At 36.9% G+C, this 22,500-nt stretch overlaps 1 protein-coding gene across 7 annotated transcripts in view; it reads left to right on the forward strand.

Moving 5' to 3' along the window:
* The window catches only part of LOC106879572 (uncharacterized), a 650,101-nt gene that overhangs the window by 605,847 nt on the left and 21,754 nt on the right, over positions 1-22,500 (forward strand). For all 7 annotated transcript variants that reach the window (XR_016242266.1, XR_016242267.1, XR_016242268.1 and 4 more), the window contains exon 29: positions 2,709-2,862. Coding sequence is in view for 2 of the 7 variants with exons in the window: in XM_089353939.1 (XP_089210065.1) it covers positions 2,709-2,844 (136 nt within the window). In the remaining 5 variants the exon portion in view is untranslated. The remainder of the gene's footprint in view (positions 1-2,708; positions 2,863-22,500) is intronic.

Below are 22,500 nucleotides of genomic sequence, written 5' to 3' on the forward strand. Positions count from 1 at the left end.
CCATTATCAATTCACACTGAATTAGGATAAGGTTTTCAAACACCAAAAACCTTTCACAAATCATCTCTTTGCATAACAATAAGTTGTTAAATACAAATCCACTTAATGAAAATAATGACATTGATATTATTAATGCTAACTGTTCTTTGAACAATATTAACAACAATATCAATATTTCTGATATAAATTCGAATTGTATAAAGATTTGAATAAAATCTGCATTTGACTCCATTTCTTAATTTATCTATGTTATACAAAAACATTTCACTTAACCCTGGAATTTCTACTTTTACAAGTAGGCTGTAATATCCTTGGCACTTATGTGAATTTTTGCTACCCTGGTAACTATTTTTTTTTCTGTGTTATTTGTACACAATGAAAAAATACACATACATACACACACGCACGCACACACACACACACACACATATATATATATGTATGTATGTATGTATATAACATTTCTCTCAATCTTTCCTCTTAGAACTATAACTCTCAAGAATGTCTTCACTCCCAAAGGTTTCCTACAGATGTTAAATAAGCTGGCCATGACTCGTAGGCACTTCCCTCCTCTCACTGTCTTGTGTAAAAGAAATAAACTTAATTAATTGATTTCATTGATCACATTTTCATGAGATAAATAAAATATTGATACCTGACACAGATACTCGACCATCAATTTGCAATAGAGTGTACTAATACTGATTTTACTGACACCTCAATTCATTTTATTACATTGATATTTTTAGACACTAATTTTACAGTTATACTATCTTTGCTAAGGAGACCTAATAAGACTAAAACATTTCCAGAATTGTCATCATGAAACTGAAGATTAAACTCACTCCTAACTGCATTCTATATTTATCTAATTTCAATTAATTTAAATTCCGGGAACCTTCTGCTGCTTTTCTTTGGTCATAATTAGTGGTTACGAAAGTGACTGCTTCTCATGGCTATGTGTAAAATCTAAATTAAGATTTCTTGGCTTATAGCATCAAGTATGTTAACATCGACTTTATAATTTATGTTTTTGAATTTGATAGAAATAAAATGGTTGGGCACTGTACCATTTCATTTCTACCAAATTTTTATGGTGAGGTACTAAATACCTCACCATATTTAGTTTAATTCTTTTTTATTTTTAATTTAAAATTCCGATTAAGTTGGATTTAAAGACTTGCAGGCACATGGAATTTCATTATACAACCATAATATACTATAAAGTATATTAAATGTTTTTATAAGCCAACACCATGTTCTACTGCGTTAGCAGTGTTCTTTACATTATTTTGTTAAGGTTATTTCTACAGACATTATAGCCAGCACTGATTTTTTGCTACATTTCATATCAAGATGTCAGTTGTAAACAAACAATGAGATTGGAGACAAATATGAGTAATGAGTGTATATGCCTATTTCGTGGGGGGGGGGGGGGGTCCCCACGAAACCCAGGCCACATTCCTAGCAGCCCCACCCCAACTAACCATCACAAACATAGACCTCTTTCTGAAGCAAATTCAAAGCAACTGTATTTCACAAATAAAACTTAACCTAATGAACCCATTATTTTGTTGTTTTACATGAATCACTACCCTATTATTGCCCCACCTTTTACATGAATCACTACCCCATTATCACCCCACTTTTCTTCAATACTCCCTTGGAACTTTCCACCACCACCAGGAGAGCAATACTGCCCAGTCTGGGAACCACTGATCTAACCCTCTCTTGCCTCCAAACACATTGTTTATATAGCCACCACATACAGCGGTGTAAAGTTATTGAATATACCAATTTACATGTTAAACACATTCCTAGGGCTGGCATGTAAGTATTAAAGACTTGTAGGCACATGGAATTTTGTTATGCAACCATAATATACTATAAAGTATATTAAATGTTTTTATAGTCAATAGTGTGTGATCTGAGATTTAGCTTTGAGACTCTCTTGTTGGTCTGTGTAACAGCACAGTAGCTTTCCATACCTTGAAGTTAGAGGAAATAAGCAATAGAAATTAGTTTAGTGAATTACTCCACTCCCATACAAAAATTAATCTTGTACTGAAGGAAGGCTGTATTATTATTTTGAGCCAATAAAGGAGTCCTTACAGCAGAGGCCAGGAACCTTTTTAGTACAGAGCAAATTACAAGTACATAAGAATCTGTTGTGAGAAAAATATGAAACTTTATTCTAAAAATTCATAGGCTTGCAATTTATAGGAAATTACTGTTTTGAATTTAAATTGTAAACATTTTTCATGTAGGTTTTAAAAACTTTATCAGTGAATACTTTCGAATCTGAATGCAGAAAAATGATTCCCTATTCTTCTCTATCAGTGCTCAACATCCTAGAAGTAGCAGCTTTATAGTATACCATATTATCTTAAACAAAAAAAAAAATCATCAGATAATGTAGTTCTTGATACACTATATATCAACAAAAATCACTGTGTAATCCACAGATGAGATTGCACTACAAGGTTTCTACTACAAATATCTAAAGCAATTATATCAAACATAGAGTTGAAAAGTGTAAATATTGTTGCATGTGTTCTTTCTCCTCTTCTCATGTGTTTTCTCTCTCTCTCTCTCTCTCTTTCATCTCTCCCCCTTTCCCTTTTCCAACCCTTCCTCTTTGTCTATTGGTCTATTAATATATTTCTCTATATATATCAATCTATCTGTACTGCTTCATTTTATTTTAGAAACATGAAAGAAGTAAAGGCCACTGTAACAACCAGATATCCAGAGGAAATTAAAAAACTTGAAAAGCTACAGAAGATATGGTCTTCTATTCCATTTTGGAGAAAAGAGCGGATTGTTAACCCTTCAAAAGTCTGACAGGAATTTTTACTTAAAGTGAGTAACATACTATTTAGTTTTCACTAAGAGTTCTTGGTGAATTCTACCTAGTATCTCTTCAGTATTTAATGAAAAGTACTAACTAAACAAACTACCCCCATAACCACTGAGTATTCTTCTATTCTTCCATTCTTTTTACTGGTAGCAGTCACTGGGCTGTAGTTATACAGGGACATTGCCTTCAAGGATTTTATTTCAATATATGTTGACCCCTTGTACTTTGGTTAGCTATCAATCTTGAAGGAAGATGAAAGGTACAGCCAACTGCACATAGAGACGGAGATCCCAGACAGAACTTTGTGGCCACAGTGTATTTTCCTTTTATATTCAGAATTTTTCCATTCAACATTGATATACACACACAACCACACACAGGCATGAAACAGTTTGTAAAAGGAAGATATGGAGACTTAAGCAAACAAAAAAAAAAATTAGACATATTCTAATTAAAGCATGAGACAAAAAGGAGGATAAAGATGCATAGTACAGAGGACAGTTGGAAGTTCATATGGAACAACTTACTGAAGGCCACAAACCAAATCTGTGGCTGATATAAAATCCTGGCCACACCAAGAGTGACATGGTGGGGAGGTTGACAGCTATAAAAGTGAAAAAACAAACTTGGAAATACTGAGAAAAATAGAGGCAGCAGAGAATTAAACCATGTGATTCGGAGAGAAGTTAGGCATCAGGTTTATGTAGCAAAGGGAGAAGTAAAAAGTAAGAGGTTTACCAATGTTCTACAACATGAGGTTTAGAGATGTGAGATTGTGAGACAGTGTATTAGAGAGAATCAAATGATTGTAGGAGAGAAATGTGAGTGGATAGATAATAGTACACTTGCACTAGATAATTCTAAAAAGAAAGATGCATGGAAGCACTACTACTACTATAAGATTATTAAATGTAGAGAATGCATGGGAAGAAGAGTGTCTTCCCAACATGAACTCAACAGAGAAACTAGCTATCCCAGCTGACAGAAGTATGATAGATAAAGCAATTATGGATACAAAGGAAATGAAAGCCTTTGTTCCATTGTAAACCACCACTGAGAAATTTAGAATATCTAGAAGAGTAGGACATGACCTAGTCATCTGTATAGTTAATCAGGTTTTACAGGTGACATAATCAACAACTGGTGTAAAAGCATTATAATTTTTCCAAAGATAAAGGAGGTAACTTAGATAAAAGTAATTACAGAGGAATCGAATTACTGGACCAGGTCTGCAAGTTGTTGAAATAAAGTGTGTAGAGTGTGATCATCTCAAAAAAAAAAAGATCAGGTTTCAGCTATGCAAGATTTCCTCGATGGTGTTGAAGAATATGAAAACTTTTTGAAAATCGTCATAACAGGTGACAAATCGTGGGTCTATGGTTATGACCCCAAAACCAAGGCTCAGTCTTTGCTGTGGAAGAGGATTTGAAAACATCGAGGAAATATCAGAGAATACAATGAGGCAATTGTTTGCCATCCCAAAAAGGAGCTCCAGGGATGCTTCCATCAATGAAAACGACACTGGATAAAGTGTGAGGTTTCAGAAAGGGACTACTTCAAAGGAAATTAAATACTGAACTGATATGTGTTGTAGTTTTCTTTTTATAGCACCAGTCCCAATACATTTTGATCAGACCTTGTAGATTCTCTCAAATGTCCAAGAAGTTTACTAGAAGTGGTAGATAGTTTTTTTAATCTAGGTGAATTAATAGGCAGTGGAGGAGGATGTTCTGAAAGTATAGTTACAAAGATAAGAACAAAATGGAGAAAGTTCAGGAATTATTACCTTTGTTGGTAACAAAAGATTTCTTTTTCATAGTGAAAGGCAGATTGCATGATGCTTGTGTATGAACTGCAGTGTTATATGATAGTGAAACAGACCCTGAATGCAGAGGACATGCAAAGACTAGAAGGGAATGAAGCTAGTATTCTCCAATAGATGTGCAAAATCAGCATGTATGTTTGACAAAGTACAAATGTGTTGAGAAAAAAATTGGGTATCAGTGGAATTGCATGTAAGAATGAAGACTGTGCTGGTAAGGTCATGTGATGCATGTGGATGATGACAGTTGTATAAAAAAGTGCTGATTGTATAAACGTGGACTGAACTTGTGGAAGTGGGAAACCAGGGAAGATATAGGGCAAAGTGGCAAAGGCTGATCACAAGAGCCAGGTTGGCATTTTATTATGCTTTATAAAGCCCATCCATCCCTGTGAAAAGTAAGGTATTAAAAGCATTATCTTTGTGTCTACACTCTCAGTTGGCTCTGACCCAGCACTCAATCTGACCTTGTCAAGCTTTCTCCAACTATAATCTTTCCAGCACCTATCCCCCCCATCAAGCAACACAAGATACCAAAAGATAAACCCATTCATCCAAAATTGCTTGGGTTTGTGTGTGCGTATGTACATTCTTGTATTTATGTATAAACATTGAGCGTATGTGTGTTTGTCAGGAAGAACATGTATGCATGAATGCATGTGTTTTTGTTTGCTGTGTTTGTGTGTGTGTACATATATATGCATACCTTTGGTATTTACGCGTGTGAGTGTGACAGATGTATGCTAGTGTAGTTACAGCAGCATTGCTGGTGTAGGGGAAGAAGATAGGCATTGAACTGTTTGGTGGTGTGGGGGGAAGGATGTGTGTGTGCATGGATAGCTGTGTGTGTACATAGATGCGTGTGTGTGTTTGCATGCACACACTACACATGTGGAGGTGAATGTATTGAAGGGGTCTACCTGCAGCCTGCATAGGCATTGATGGTTCGGAACTATGTTCTTGGTTGTGGGGCAGCCAATGCTAAGGCGGTATCTCTGGGTTGTTGGCAGTGAGTGGTTTGAAGTTCACCAGGCAAGTGCATTTCTGATGGCTGCAATAAGATAATTCATATTTCCCCTGCATGTTGGTAGAAAATATGCAGTCTTTGATGGAGGCAGAGCTGGCAATTGTGGGCACTGGGTGAGTAGGGCTGGGCTCTGTCAATAGTTGCCCGGTTTGATGTTAGGGGTTTCATCTTGGAGATCATGGAGTCTCCAGAGGAAATGAAACAAAGAGGTGGAATTCTCTCTATCTTTGCATCTAAGCATGTGCATATGCTGTGTATACCTTCCTTTGAAGTTGTTCACCTCCATTCCTGTGTAGTGCTCTGAGATACTACCAGATAGTGTGAGGGTGGCTCTGTGGACTACAGCTCTTGAGAGGCAGCATCCTCCTAGAGGGCAATTTTTAGAGTTTCAACTGTTACAAGTAGGAGTTGGAGATTGTGCAGGAGAATTTTTGCATCTGTTGTAGCATGCAATGTTAAGAGGGATATTATCTAAGCAGGAGTAGCTCACCTTGACGTTGTGTGGGTTGAAGAACTTATAGTACTTGTGGCCCCTGAGGAAATGATTCTTAATCAATGACCAAAAATTCTTAACTATGTTGGCTGAAACTTCTAGATTAACTGAGGTGTTGAACCAGATTATCTTTCTCTTTCTGGTCCTCTTTAGGTCTGGGATTGAGGTTTGGGGGGGGGGCCCTCTATATATGCTAACTTCTTGGAAAACGCACTACTTGCCAATGCATCATTGTAGTGGGTGGGGGCACTGTGGAAGGTCACCCTATCGGCTGCAAGCTTGAATATTCTTCTGATAACACTTGAGACTAGATTTTGTAATTACTGTAGGAATGGTGGGGAATTCGATCTTCTGTGGATGTACAGTTTCCTTGTTTCAGGTCTAGGGTCATGTCTAGGAAGTCAACCATAGTCAAGGTGGTGGTAACTATTGTGGACTAGCTGAATTCTTTTAATAATTTTTTCAGATTCTTCCTAAACTTGTCCACAGCATGGCCATTCATATGGCTTGAGATCAACAGGCCATCATCCTTGTAAAGTGCCAACCTATGTGGGTGGGTGGGTGTGTTTCTTGAGGGTGTTCAAGATAAATAACCTGATGAAGACGATGATCTCAGCCCCATAGAAATGTCAAACAGTGGATTACCTTCTTTTTTACCCAGAAGAAATTGTTATGAACCAGGATTGACTTTGTGGTGTTTGGATGATTCTGACATTGAGATTATTTATACTAGTGAATTGCTCAAAAAAATCCAGGACCTTCAGGAGAAGAGGTTTTGATATAGCAGGGTAGAAGTCTATGATTCCATGCAGGCTGACTTGTTCTCAATACCGTAGAGTCAGTTGATCACAGCTGTGCTGGAATCCTATTGAATCCTTCTAATATCAGAGTTGATGGTATCAAGAATGTGCTTAAGAATGTGTAACAATGCCTATCTAGCTTTTAGAGGGGCTGATCAGCTTGCATTTGAGGTTGGAGAGGAAATTAGGTTTGTGATCCTTAAGTGTAATATAGAAGGGTTGCATGGCAAGGCAGTCCATATGATCCTCTATATTAAGGAGAATAATGAGCTCCTTTGCTTCTGTATTTATGTCATTTTGTATGGAGGTGCTAGCTTTCTTGTACATCTTGATGATTGTACATGTGAGGAGTTTTGCATGTGTGGGGATGCTTGTTTCATAAATATTCTTTGTTTCGTCTACAAGGACATGTACATTAGGTGATTGTTTAATTTTTGCCATGTAATCATTTGAAGATTTGAGAAAGGGATTAGAACAAGGCTGAAAACTTACCTTCTTTGCAATGTTCCATAAGTCAGCTTCGAATCTCTCAAGGTCCTTTATCTGGGGAGGGCATTTTCGAGATTTAAAGCTAAACTTGTTTGCAAATGTAGTAGTGGATGGATTCTCAAAGAAGAAGACCTTCCAGTACATATGCTTGATAACATTTTCAGTTTTTTCTGTGTTTGGTATCAAACAGAGCTTCCTTGGTAGTTTTTGGATGTTCTTCAATGAACATGGCAGTGGTTGTCTCCATTGCAAACTGTTAGTCAGATGGACAGAGCTCTACAGCGTCTGGAGCACATGTACAAGTGAATGAACAAATGAAAGAAAAAGGCACACAGCACATTTAGTTGGAGTTACATATATTATTTAAAACTTAAGGATTCTTACAGAAACTAACTCAATCAGGCTCAGATTACTGAATGGAGAAGTACAAGAAGCTACTGGAAAGATGGCTACTGGAAAATGGGCTGCTATTGTTCAAGGTGGGTCATGTGGTGTTGTTAGGAGTGAGATCAACATTTCTTGGACTGTGGCTGAATAAGAAGCTGGCAGCACCCTGGTGTCTGGTGGGTCTTTGAAAGAAATTAGAAACCAACAGAAGCAAGGCCAGTGAGGGAGAGAGAGAGAGAGAGAGAGTGTGTGTGTGTGTGTACTAGATGTATGAGTGCATGGATGTAGGTGTGTTATTGATTGTGTGTATGTGTGTGTGAACATGAATACATGTGAGTTGGTGCTTGCTATATACATGTGCATGCACAAATGTACTTAAGATGCATGTATAAGCATGTGTATGTGTATGTACATTTTTGTATTTGTGTATAAACATATGAGTGCATTCATGTTTGTCGGGAAAAACATGTATGCATGTGTTTTTGTCAGGTGTATGTGTGTGTACACACACACACACACACACACACACATATATATATATATATATATATATATATATATATACATGTCTTTGGTATGACAGATGTGTGCTAGTGTAGTTGCAACAGTGTCTCAGAGGTGTTGGGTAGAAAGATAGGCATTGGACTGAGGTTTGGTTTTGTGGGATAAGGGAAGAGAGGAAAAGTATACGTGTGTATATGTGTTTGTGTGTGTGATTTGGAAACATTTTCATATTTGATTTAAGTTTGATTTGGCTGTAAGTGGGAAGGAGACCAAAATTCATGAGTTGTAGCTAATCACTACTCCAATCTTTGATAGTAGCTCAGCTTGATATCAGTGGCCACAGATGGGCTTCTCAAGATCCTGGAACACTAGAGGAGAAGAGTGTTCACTAGAACACTAGAGGAGAAGAGGAAATTAGGTTAGCACCAGAAGATAGAGAAACTTTTTGAGGTTTTATTCATGAGGTCGGACTCATCTGTGAGTGGGCTTTCACTAGAAAACACTTCTCCATCTGTGAGCTAGACACTTTAACAAAAGCTAGAGGCAGGGAGAACACTTCAATTCTTTCAGCTTCTCTTATATTCACTAGGATTACACAGCAGTCAACATTATAAGCTTCTCATTATGAAAAACATCACTGTCTTGTTTGTTGTTTTAACATCCATGAGGAAATTAAATCAATGAGAGTATACAATGCTATTTTAAATAACACTTGTTATACTTTTATGAAGCTAACATTTACTCAACTATTATATGGATGTGTAGAAGTGACAAGATCATTGCTTTAACTATTGCTGCTGCTGCTATTACTACTACTACTACCACTACCACCACCACATCTACTACTAGAGCTACTACCACAACCACTACTACTGTTACTACTACAGCTACTGCTACTGATATTAGGTGGGTATGTGGGATGACAAAATTAGCACTAATTTTAAAGTGATGTGTATTTCATGATGGTAATCTCTCGTGGTCTGAGAAAGATGGTTCTGCAACTTCCTGTTGGACAACATGCACAATTGATTTGTTTATAGTGATCAAACGTATGTGTTGTACATTAGCTCACTTCCTCCATCAAATCAATGTTGCCTGAACAGATGCATAGTATACCACACATCAGGTGTTAAAGTGGTTGTAGAGCAAGGTGAAATGAAATGTTTTGCTCAAGAACACAATGCATCACAATTGCATTAAACTACAATCTCATGATCATGAGTCCAGGAATTGAAACCACAATCTCATGATCATGAGTGCAACACCCTAACCACCAGGGCCATGTGCCGCAAAGTGATGTGTATAGGAGTAACAAAACAGCTGGTTTTTCCAACTGCTTGTTTATCATATTTTTACTGTTGCTATTGTTGTTAGTGTTGTTATTTTTCAAGTCAATTTAATATGTAGTCACATTTCCACTCTCAACTGAAATTATTTTCCCTCTCCTTTTGTCCTTTATAAAAGCCCATCACTTTTATAGGCCCTCCCAGACTAGTGAGATTGATATACTGCTGTCGGTCAATGTTCATTTTAAACTCCTTTAGATCAATGTCTGCAGGAAAACAGATGAGTAAAAAGGGAATTCCAGAAGGTTTCAGTAATGTCTCTAATGCCAGTAGGAGAGGCAAAATTCATCAGAATGTAGGGATCTACTTTTCTTTGTGATTAAACATTCCTTTATTCACATTTTTTTCCAAATCAGTTTATGCCACTATTGCTAGCTAAACACATAACTTTGCGTGGTAGTGTAGCTTTATCTGCTAGTCTTCTTAATTGTGTAAATAACTGTATCTTGGAGTGGATTAACATTAGTTTCTATTCTTTTAGAATATTTGTTAATGCCAAGATGAACAATGATAAGTATCAGCTGCTCTTAAGAAAATAAATTTCTCTTTTATGGCTCCCATAAAATAATAATAATAATAATAATAATAATAATAATAATAATAATAATAATAATAACCAGAAATTACCAAAAACACATAATGAAAAGAAATATAACAAGTAACTGTAGAATATGTGGAGATCGACAAGAAACAATAAATCATATTATCTCTGGCTGCCCAGTCCTGGTTAAGAAGGAATATATTCACAGACACGACAGAGCTGGAACCTATATACACTGGAAGCTATGCCAACACTATGGAATAACAACAGAAAAAAGATGGTATAAACACACGCCAGAAAAGGTCACAGAAAACGAGAAAGCAACCATACTCTGGGATATGCCAATACACACAGATAGAGAAATTAAGGCAAATAGACCAGATATAGTTGTCAAAGATCATGAAGAAAAAAAATGCTTTCTAATTGATGTATCAATACCAGCAGATGACAATGTTTCTCTAAAAGAAATGGAAAAACTTTCAAAATACAAAGACCTGGAAATAGAGATAACTCGAATGTGGAATCTAAAATCAGAAACAATTCCTATCATAGTAGGTGCCTTAGGTATAATAAAAAAATATTCAGACAAATACATAACAAAAACACCAGGACTTACAAATATATATAACATACAAAAAATTGCACTACTGGGTACTGCACACATTCTACGCAAAACACTTTCAATACAGTAAACATAAGAGCACCACAGCAAACCACAGCACATACCCAAGGCGCACAGAGCTGCGCTCGGTAGTGAAGTGAAACCACGTTATAAAAATAAAACTACTGAACAGTAATAATAATAGCAACAACAGCAGCAACAATGATGCTGATGGTACTGATTTTGTAATAATAATTGTAATAATAATGACTTTATGAAGTCTATTTAATGACTTCTTTTATAATATAAATTACTTTAAAATAATGGTGATCTGCCTGGCTCTTTGTATCAAGTATGGTTGTCTATTTAATGAGTGTAAGATTTTGTCCTATCCATGCCACTATGGAAGGCAGATGTTAAACAATGATGATGATGATGATACCAGTAGCTGAAATTAATCCAGCTTCTGAGATGTGATTGGAGATTTCCAGAAGGGAGCATGTACATAGACAAATAGTCCACAATAGCATATATTTTAAATGTATCACACACTCATGAAAGTAGTAAAATAGCAATTTAGTAAATCTATTTCCAATTTATTACAATTTATCATAATTTATCATTGGTGCTCATGATATTTTGCTGGCATTAGCAGCTGATCACTTACATATTTGCACAGTCATCAGTCTCTTATTGTTGTTGTTGTTGTTATTAAGGTAGCAAGCTAGTAAAATCATTAGCATGCTGGACAAAATGCTTAGTGGCATTTCATCCATCTTTACATCCTGAGATTAAATTCTGCCAAGGTTGACCGTGTCTTTCATACTTTTGGGGTCAATAAAGTAAGTACCAGTTGAGCATTAGAGTTGATGTAATCGACTTACCTTCTCACCCGAAATTGTTGAACTTGTGCCAAAATCTTAAACCATTGATGTTGTTGTTAATATTATTATTAAGGCGGTGAGCTGGCAGAATCATTAGTATGCAGTTTGAAATGCTTAGTGGCACTTCATCCATCTTTACATTTTAAGTTCAAGTCTTGCCAAAGTCAACTTTGCCTTTCATTCTTTCGAGGTCGATAAAATAAGTAACAGTTGAGTACTGGGGTTGATTTACTCCCTCCCTCGAAATTGCTAGCCTTGTGCCAAAATTTGAAACCATTATTATTATTACTATTATATGTTTGACTTTTGCTTTGTATTTGTACAAGTTGACTCCAGGTCTCACCCAGGGACCTCAAGAGACAACAAGTAAGAAGTTCAAGTTGGTATTATGCCTAGGGTGTCATATATTTGGTTTTGCACATAGTATTGTTCTAGAGGATGTTTAAGAAAACATAAGAAAATTTATAAGTTTGTTTTAAAATTTCAGATTACATAGACAGCATTTTACGTAGGATATGAGAAGTTCACATGAGCACTATCTTTTGAATTTCTGCCATTTTGGGGTTTCCTGTATCTGAGCTAGGTAGCAATCAGCCCCTTTTGCTCTCATTCCTATGACAACAGTTATTGTTTTAGTCTTGAAGTCCCATATTGTGCCAATTTCTGTTTCAAGATCTTTATACTTGCTCATTTTTTGGTAGGTCTTGACAGATACATTTATGTCGATTGAGACAGTCATATCATTGAGGAGGCATGATTTTTGTCTGAAGTCTTTCAATGTAATATCTGACCTATTCGCATCTATCTTTCTGTCAGTTTGAAAGGTGAAGTTCCAGTGGAGGGAGATGTAATCATTTTCAAGCACTGGAGGTGGTTTGTGTTTCCACCAGTTTTTATCATGGGGCAAGTCCAGGTTTTTGCAAATTACCCAGTAAATATACTGTGTTGCTCTATCATGCCTGTTGAGATTCTCTGTAGGCACAAGAAGACTGCACATGGAGACAACATGATCAATGGTTTCATTTTGTTGTTTACATACATGGCATGTTGGGCTACTGCCATTCTTTAATATGTTGGCCTGGTAATTCCTTGTAGGTAGATATTGATCTTGTGCTGCTATGATAAACCCTTCTGTTTCCGATTTTAAGCTAGAAGACGCTAACTATTGATGGGTAACGGCTTTGTCAACATCGGCATTATTAGTTCTCTCTGGGTATTTGCCATTCAGAGGTTCTACTTGTCATTTAACAGTAAGAATATCTAAGGGGTTTTCATATGCTTAGCTTTTGCTGTGCTTGTTTCTAGTATGTCTAATTCTAGGATTTGTTGTATTTGGAATTCACTTAGATATTCCTTTGCCTGTTTTGTAACTGAGTATGATGGTTTCTTGTTTTCATGCTTTAAGACAAGTTTTAACATCCAGTCATCAGAGATTTTCAGGTAGGTGTTGAGGCCAATAGTGGTGATCTTTATTGTTAGCTCCAGTTGTAAAAATCCACAGCCACCCTCTTTTCTTGGCAGGTAAAGTCATTCTATATCTACTTTAGGGTGGATTTTATGCTTTATGGTGCATTCTATGTATTCTCAACAATTTTTGTATTTTTCTGTCAAGATTACATATTTCAGTAATTAACCAGTTAATGAAATTGAAACTGTAAGTTACGACCAGTATGGCTAAAGTATTGATCACTTCGATCCTATTTCTTGCATTCAGCTCTGTCTTGAGTATTGCCCTTACTCTGTGATAACATTCTCTTCTGATCCTTTCCCTCATCATTGAATGTTTGATTCCATCACCTTCAAATACCCCTACATGTTTGTAGCTCTCCACTGGTTCTAACTCCTTTATGACATTCTGCAGATCAAGATTAACATTGGGTATTTCTGTCATTTTTCCTTTGATAAAGGTAGCTTTTGCACATTTATCGAGGCCAAATTGCATCCTGATGTCATCACCGAATTGTAAGCTTTGTAGTTGTCGTTCATTTTTTGCAAAGATCTTTAAATCGTCCATGTAAATGAGATGATTTATATTTTTATCAAACATTTTATAGCCATATTGTACATCATTGAGCAATTTTGAGAGGGGTATTAAGGCTAGACAAAAGAGGAGTGGTGATAGAGAGTCACCCTGAAAAATGCCACAGGAAATTCTTACATCTCCAGCATTGAGATATTCATTGTCACTGTTCAGTGTGGTTCTCCATGATCTCATACTTACAGACAAGAGGTTTCACATGCATGTGTTTTTGTCAGGTGTTAGTATGTGTACATATCTGTATATATAAAAGGCAGGATGTGTGTGTACGTGAATGTAATTTATGCACGTCCACAAATTAGCATGCATGTCGCTCCAATTTTAGGAGGACATTCATCATGACCCTATCTGCATTTTCGTCAACTTTTTCTCTCAGAGGCACTCGCGTATACCTGTAAAAATCGATTTTCAACCATAACTTTTACCAATTTTTAAGTTTGCTAACATGGCGAAGTGAAAGTGTGAGGGAGAGAGAGAGAGCAATTGTGTGTTGATGTATGTATGTGTGTGTGTGTGTGAGAGAGGGGTAGTGAGGGAGAGATAGAGATTGTTTGCCAGCGTCTAACAAAAAAAAAGTAAAGAAAAAGTGGGAGAGGGAGACAGAAAGCGTCTAACGAAAGAAAAGGTAGGTAAGGAAGACAGAGTAAGTGTCAGCATAAAATGCTTTTTTTTTTTTTCTTAAACATGAGATATAGTTTCAAATATAGAATGTTTTTGAAAGACACTATATTTTATAATGAGATTATATATACTTTCTCACACAACAATTAAAATATATTTATTTTAAATCATTTATTTATTTTAAATTGTTCATCTTTCTCCCCCCCCCCCCTCTCACTCTCACACACACATACTACTTTGGGAGCAAAAGAGTTTTGTTTACATTTCACGCCGAAGAAAAAGTTTATTGACAATCCATTTATTTAACAACAATGAAACAAAGAGGTATGTAACAATTTGTCATTGAATTACACAATATAAATGGGTAAAAGGCGATCTTACGATACCAGTGCCAAAGCTGTCACTTAACCCACATGTGTTTATTTACATCAGATCGGCCTTTTCCGTTAAAAGTGTTGGGGGGAAAGAGGGAAACGATGTATAAGCGAAAAAGATAGAGAGAGCGCGATTTCTTTTGAAGTTGGCATGTGTGTGTGTAATGTTGCTGGTGTGTGTATGTGTGAGAGAGAGGGAGGAGAGAGAGAGAGAGAAACAAAGAAAGAAAGAGAGAGAGATAACTGAAATTATTTTATTGAGTATGTGAGACAGAAAGTGTGATGAAGTTCTTTTGGTAGTGTGAGAGAGAGAGGTTATGTATGTATGTATGTATGTATGTATGTATGAATGGCTACAGTGACACACACACACACACACACGCGCGCGCACACGCAGGTTGTTATGTATGTGTGTGTGAATGGATTCAGTGACACACACACATACATAACAACCTGTGTGAGTGCGTGTGTGTGTCACTGTAGCCATTCATACATACATGCACACATACATACATACATACATACATAACCTCTCTCTCTCACACTAACAAAAGAACTTCACTACACTTTCTGTCTCACATACTATAAAAAGGAAATAAAAATAATTTCAGTTATCTCTCTCTCTTTCTTTTTTTCTTTCTTTCTCTCTCTCCCTCTCTTTCTCTCTCTGTCTCTCTCTCTCACATACACACACCAGCAACATTACACACACACACACATATGCCAACTTCAAAAGAAATCGCGTTCTCTCTATCTCTTTCGCTTTTACAATGTCGTTTCCCTCTTTCCCTCCAACACTTTTTACAGAGAAGGCCGATGTGATGCAAATAAACACACGTGGGTTAAGTGACAGCTTTGGCACTTGTATCGTAAGATCGCCGGGTAAAATTTCACACCCCAACCCATTTTTCGGATCACAAAAAGGGTTTTGTAGCATATTAGCAGGCCAGGATAGTTGATTCCATGCAAAAAATCCAATTTATTCTTAGTGAAAATCGTGCGAATGTTATCTAAAAATTTAGCTGGAGTTTTTCATGGTATATTTGAGATTAAAAAAAAATTTTATCCATATTCTTAATCTCCATATTTTTCCCGTACATTGAAAAATAGATGGTGAAAAGATGAATGTGTGAGGGGAGTGAGTGAAATTCCAAGGATTTCAGCACACTGGTGGCAGGCATCCATTTGGGGGAGCCATGCTTTTCACATGGGCAACTTTATGTGGCCTGCTCCCGTGTGGGTAGTAGAAATGCTCTTTTTGTGTATGCTCATCAGGGCAGAACACACAATGTTATCTATAGCGAAGTTTTATAGACAAGTTGTCATTGCAGCCGATGTGGTTATAAACAGTGATCCGGAAGCATTGGCTGGACATATTCTCAAGCCATGGCAACATGACTTATGGACTCTTCCTCTTTTTTATTGGACAATGCTGACTTCTCCAACAACAAAGCTCACTTGGCTGATATCAGTGATTGGCTAAATTGCTCATAGAGTTAACCTAGAAGGGACAGGCCCCTTATTTTTTGGTTAAGGCTGTTGGTAAGTTTTCCTAAGTTACTCCAATCCAGATCCCCAATGCAAACCTTCAGATCAACATTCTCCTATGCAGATCTCAAATGCAACTTTAAAAAAAACAGTCAATGAGTGGAAATAACCAATAAACTAATTCCTTATGGGATTTCCCAATCAAATTGCCAGCAAACCATTTTCAGCCAAACCAATTTCAACAGATTTCGCTCAAATCTCATGTCGATGTTACTTATTTTGGCTTGAAATAAAGCACTTGATCACTTAATAATCCTAGCTTAATTCCGGGCAACGCCGGGCTATACTGATAGTGTGTGTGTGTGTGTGTGTGTGTGTGTATACATGTCTTTGGTATGACAGATGTGTGCTAGTGTAGTTGCAACAGTTTCTCAGGGGTGTTGGGTAGAAAGATAGGCATTTCTTAATCTAGCTATGTGGTAGACTATCAAAAGCTTTTTTATAGTCTGCCCAGGCTATTAACAGGTTTTTGTATTGTTTGTGACAATCTTCCAAGATCATCTTCTTGATGAGTAGCTGATCTTTACAACCATAGGACCCACATTTACATCCTTTTTGCTCATTAGGGAATATGCCACTTTTTATTAAAAAAAACTATAGGTATATTCAGTCAAGACAGATATTAGTATTTTATACATTGTTGTTAAGCAGGTCATGGGTCAATAATTTTATGGTTCATTTGTTTCTTCATTTTTTTTGGAAGTAGGAATGTTACATCATTAATTATCGTAGAGGAATCATACTAGGTTGTTGCAAAACATCATTGTAAAGTTTTGTTAGCAGATCATGACACTCAGGGAAAGTATTCAACCAGAAGATAGGAATTTTATCCTTTCCTGGAGACTTCCATTTACTTGACCTCTTGAGAGCAGATCTTACATCCTCTACCTTGATACCCTCCCACTTTTGCTCTTCTAAGGAGTCTAGGTCAGTAGATGTTCTATCAACCCATTATTATTATTATGATGATCATCATTATTATGATGGCAAGCTGGCAAAATCATTAGCCCATTGGGCAAAATGCTGAGCAGCATTTTGTCCACCAAATTCCACCAAGGTTGACTTTACCTTTCATCCTTCTGAGGTTGATAAAACATGTACCAGTTGAGCACTGGGATTGATGTAATCAACTAGCACCCTCCTTCCAAAATTTCAGACCTTGTACCTATAGTAGAAAGGATTATTATTGTTGCTGTAAGGTGACAAGCTGACAGAATCATAGCACATAGAACAAAATGTTTTGTGGCATTTCTTCCAGCTTTTCACATTCTGAGTTCAAATTCTGTTGAGGTCAAGTTTGCTTTTCATCCTTTCAAGGTTAATAAAATAAGTACTATCTGAGCACTGTAGTTGATGACTTACCCTATCACCTAAAATTTGTGCTATAATTTGAAACCATTGTTGTTATCATTATTCAGGTTGCAAGTTGGCAGGATCATTAGCACATCAGAAAAATTGTTTAGCAGTATTTGTTCAGGCTCTTTACTTTCAAGTCCTGCCAAGGTCAACTTGGCCTTTCAACCTTTCAAGAAGAATAAAGTACCAGTCTAAATCCTGAGTATGACATTAAACTGTACCGAGTGGTGAGGTTCCAGTTGTGGAGTTGTGGGGAGCATGGAGTCACCCCTTAATCACCATTACTCCCAGTACTGGAATGGCAGTGTCAGGGTCTCACCTATGGGTTAGATAAATTTTTGTAAGGGTAGACTGAGCTTCTTAGCTGCAATGAAAGCAATCAATCTAGAAGGAAAACTCCAAAATTAATATCCACTTCCAGCATGGCCTATACCAGCATGGAAGAGTAAGGCTGATGAAACTAACATGAAGTATGTTGAACATTGATTCATACTATGAAGGCAACTATCTCATGTTGGTTTACATTCTGCCATGGGCAAAGACAGCATGGAGTAAATGGTATCAACTAATCCCTTTCCTCAAATTTCAGGCCCTATGTCTATATTAAAAACATTATTACCATATAAGGGCAGTAGGCTGGCAGAATCATTGGACCATTGGAAATAATGCTTTGTGGCATTCCTTCCAACATTTTACATTGTGAGTTCAAATAACACCAAGTGTCGACAAAATAAAGTATCAGATGAGTAATGGCTGTCAATAGTATTGACTTACCTCCTTCTTGCAAAATTGCTGGCCTTGTGCCTAAGTCAAAAACCATTATTATTATTATTATTATTATTATCATTATTATTATTATTATTGTTCAGTAGTTTTATTTTTATAACGTGCTTTCACTTCACTACCGAGCGCAGCTCTGTGCGCTTTGGGTATGTGCTGTGGTTTGCTGTAGTGCTCTTATGTTTACTGTATTGAAAGTGTTTTGCGTAGAATGTGTGCAGTACCCAGTAGTGCAATTTTCTGTATGTTATATATATTTGTAAGTCCTGGTGTTTTTGTTATGTATTTGTCTGAATATTTTTTTATTATACCTAAGGCACCTACTATGATAGGAATTGTTTCTGATTTTAGATTCCACATTTGAGTTATCTCTATTTCCAGGTCTTTGTATTTTGAAAGTTTTTCCATTTCTTTTAGAGAAACATTGTCATCTGCTGGTATTGATACATCAATTAGAAAGCATTTTTTTTCTTCATGATCTTTGACAACTATATCTGGTCTATTTGCCTTAATTTCTCTATCTGTGTGTATTGGCATATCCCAGAGTATGGTTGCTTTCTCGTTTTCTGTGACCTTTTCTGGCGTGTGTTTATACCATCTTTTTTCTGTTGTTATTCCATGGTGTTGGCATAGCTTCCAGTGTATATAGGTCCCAGCTCTGTCGTGTCTGTGAATATATTCCTTCTTAGCCAGGACTGGGCAGCCAGAGATAATATGATTTATTGTTTCTTGTCCATCTCCACATATTCTACAGTTACTTATGTTTTTTTTCATTATGTGTTTTTGGTAATTTCTGGTGGAGAGGCTTTGGTCTTGTGCAGCAATTAAAAATCCTTCAGTCTCTGCTTTGAGTCCTGAGCTTCTCAACCATTGCTAGGATTTTTCTCTGTCTATTTCTTTTGCATTTAGTTTAGCCCAGTATTTAACATTTAGGGGCTTTTCTTGCCATCGTTTTATCATGGTCCGTTGCTGTTCTAGTTTTAGTTTGGATTTCATTTGTTTTATAGCTTTTGTTGTTTCTTCTTCTTTGTATTTGTTAGGTAGATTGATTTCTTGCTTGTATTTGTCAGCTTCCTTAAATACTGAAAACAGTTTTTTGTTTTGCTCGTGTTTTGTGGCTATTTGTATTAGTTTTCCTTGCTTCTGGAGTAGGTATTTTTGCAGTCCTATGGTGGTTATTTTATAATAGTTTTCTAGCTGTATAAGACCCCTGCCACCTTCTGTGCGTTGTATATATAGCCTTTCTATGTCAGATTTTGGGTGGTGCATCCTATATCCTGTCATTATTTTTGTTTTCCTGTCTATTTTAGATAGTTTGTTTAGTGTCCAGTTAAGGATGTTGTAGCTGTAGCTTATAACTGGGACAGCTAAAGTGTTGATACCCATTATCTTGTTTTTAGCATTGAGCTCTGTTTTTAGTATTGATCTAACTCGTCTATAGTACTCTTTCTTTTTTTCTTTTTTTTATTATTATTATTATTATTATTATTGCTGTTGTTATTATTATAAGGGCACTGGATTTAGTAGAATCATTAGCTTGTCAAATAAAATGCCTTGCAGTATTTAGTTATGGCTCTTTACATTCTGAGTTCAAATCTCACTGAGGTTAACTTTGACTTCTGAGGTTCATAAAATAAAGTACTAGTCAAATATGGGTATCAACTAATCTCTTCCCCTCAAAATATTGGCCTTGTGCTAAATTAGAAGCTATTATCATTATTACTGTTAGGCAGTGAGCTGATAGAATCATTAGCACACTGGACAACATGCTTAGTGGTATTTCGCCCATTGCTATGTTCTGAGTTAAAATTCCACTGAGGTTGACTTTGGCTTTCCTTCTTTTGGCATTGATAAATTAAGTACCATTGAAATACCGGGGTTGATGTAATCAACTTGTCCCTTCCCCCAAAATTTCAGGCCTTGTACTTTTAGTACAAAAAATTATCCTCATTATTGTTGATGTTGTTGATGCTGTTGTTTTGTGGATGGTAGCTTGACAGGTCTTCTCAAGCACAGCATATCGCCAAAGGTCTGTAAGGCTCAACATTTGAAGATCGTGCTTCGCCACCTCATCCTATGTCTTCCTAGGTCTACTTCTTCCACAGGTTCCCTCCACTGTTAGGGTATGACACATCTTCACACAGTTGTCCTCATCCATATGCATCACATGGCCATACCAGTGCAGTCATCTCTCTTACACACCACATCTGATGCTTCTTATGCCCAACTTTTCTCTGAGAATGCTTACACTCAATTGTGTATGCACACTGACATTACACATCCAGTGAAACATACTAGCTTCATTTCTTTCAAGTCTATGTATGTCCTCAGCAGTCACAGCCCATGTTTCACTGCCGTGTAGCATGGCTGTTCACACATAGGCATTATACAGTGTCCCTTTCATTCTGAGCGAGAGGCCCTTTGTTACCAGCAGAGGTAGAAGCTCTCTGAACTTTGCCCAGCCTATTCTTATTCTAGCAGCTACACTCTCGGAGCATCTACCTCCACTACTGACTTGGTCACCTAGGTAACGAAAGCTGTCGACTACTTCTAGTTTTCCATCTGGCGTGTGATGATATCTATTTTCTGTACATTTTTAGTGTTATCTGTACCTGTGCACCATCTACACACAAAAGCTACCTTTCTCTGATATTGCTGCACCTCTTATGTGTCCATAGCTTACACCAGGTACATCTTATGGAGTTTCTACACATGCCTTTTCTACAGATTGAGCAGGGCCATCTACCTGAAGGGTACTTACTAGGTTAACTCTAAGGCCCTTCAATTCTAGACTTCCACACCTAAAACTTGTTCAGTAGTCTGATAGTGATTCAGCTATAAGAAAAAGGTCATCAGCATAGAGGAGCTCTCAGGGGCATCCTGTCTTGAATTCCTCTGTTATTGCCTGGAGGACAAGGTCCTTGGTGGACCCCTACTTGTATCCTGAATTCTTCCCTATACTCATTGCCATTTCTCACCTTACTGGCAGCATCCCTGTACATGACTTGTACAGCTCTCACTAACCACTCATCGTATATATATATATATATATATATATATATATATATATATATATATATATATATATACATTAATCAGGAGCAAATATTCATGATTGAATATTTATATATATATTAATATTGCTACTATTGTCGAAGGCAATATGCATAGTTGATAATAACAGCAACATTAATATAGTTGGTTGCAGGCCTAAAATAGCATTATATAGCTATAGAATTAAAATTATATCAATCATAAGGACATATGCATACATCTACCTGCTAGAAATGAGAGCTAAAACCCTCATTTAAACCACCAAAATAACACTGTAAACAATTACAGAATAATAGTGGAGGAGATGGATGCTTCAAGAACATAGCTGTCAGAATAAGATTAGGCTGGGCAACAAAAGGCTTCTCTCTGCATCTGCTGGCAACAAACGGCCTCTCTCTTGGAGTGAAAGGCAGATTGTATGATACCTGTGTGTGAACAGCTATGTTACATGACAGTGAAACATAGACTGTGACAGCTGAGGACATGTGTAAGCTTGAAAGAAATGAAGCCAGTATGCTTCACTGGATGTGCAATGTCAGTGTGCATGTTCAACAGAGTGTAAGCATCTTGAGAGAAAAATTAAGCATAAGAGGCATCAGATGTGGTGAGCAAGAGAGACAAATGCGCTTGTATGGTCATGTGATGCATATAGACAAGAACAATTGTGTAAAGAAGTACTGATTCCTAACTGTGGAGGGAACCTGTTGTAGAAGACATGGGTTGAGGTGGTGAAACATGATCTCCAAACTCTGGGCCTCACAGAGGCAATGACTAGTGACCGAGACCTTTTGTGATATGCTGTGCTTGGGAAGACCTGTCAAGACAAGTGAAACCACAGTCGTGGCTGATGCTGGTGTCACATAACCGGCACCTGTGCAGGTCACATATAAAAAGCACCTTTTGAGCATTTAGTCTCATGGAGACAAATTGAACATTGGGCCTCACAGAGGCAATGACTGAGACTTTTAGTATTAG

The sequence above is a fragment of the Octopus bimaculoides genome, chromosome 6 (genome assembly GCF_046866305.1).
Source record: "Octopus bimaculoides isolate indiv1 chromosome 6, ASM4686630v1, whole genome shotgun sequence".
Taxonomy (NCBI): Eukaryota; Metazoa; Mollusca; class Cephalopoda; order Octopoda; family Octopodidae; genus Octopus; species Octopus bimaculoides.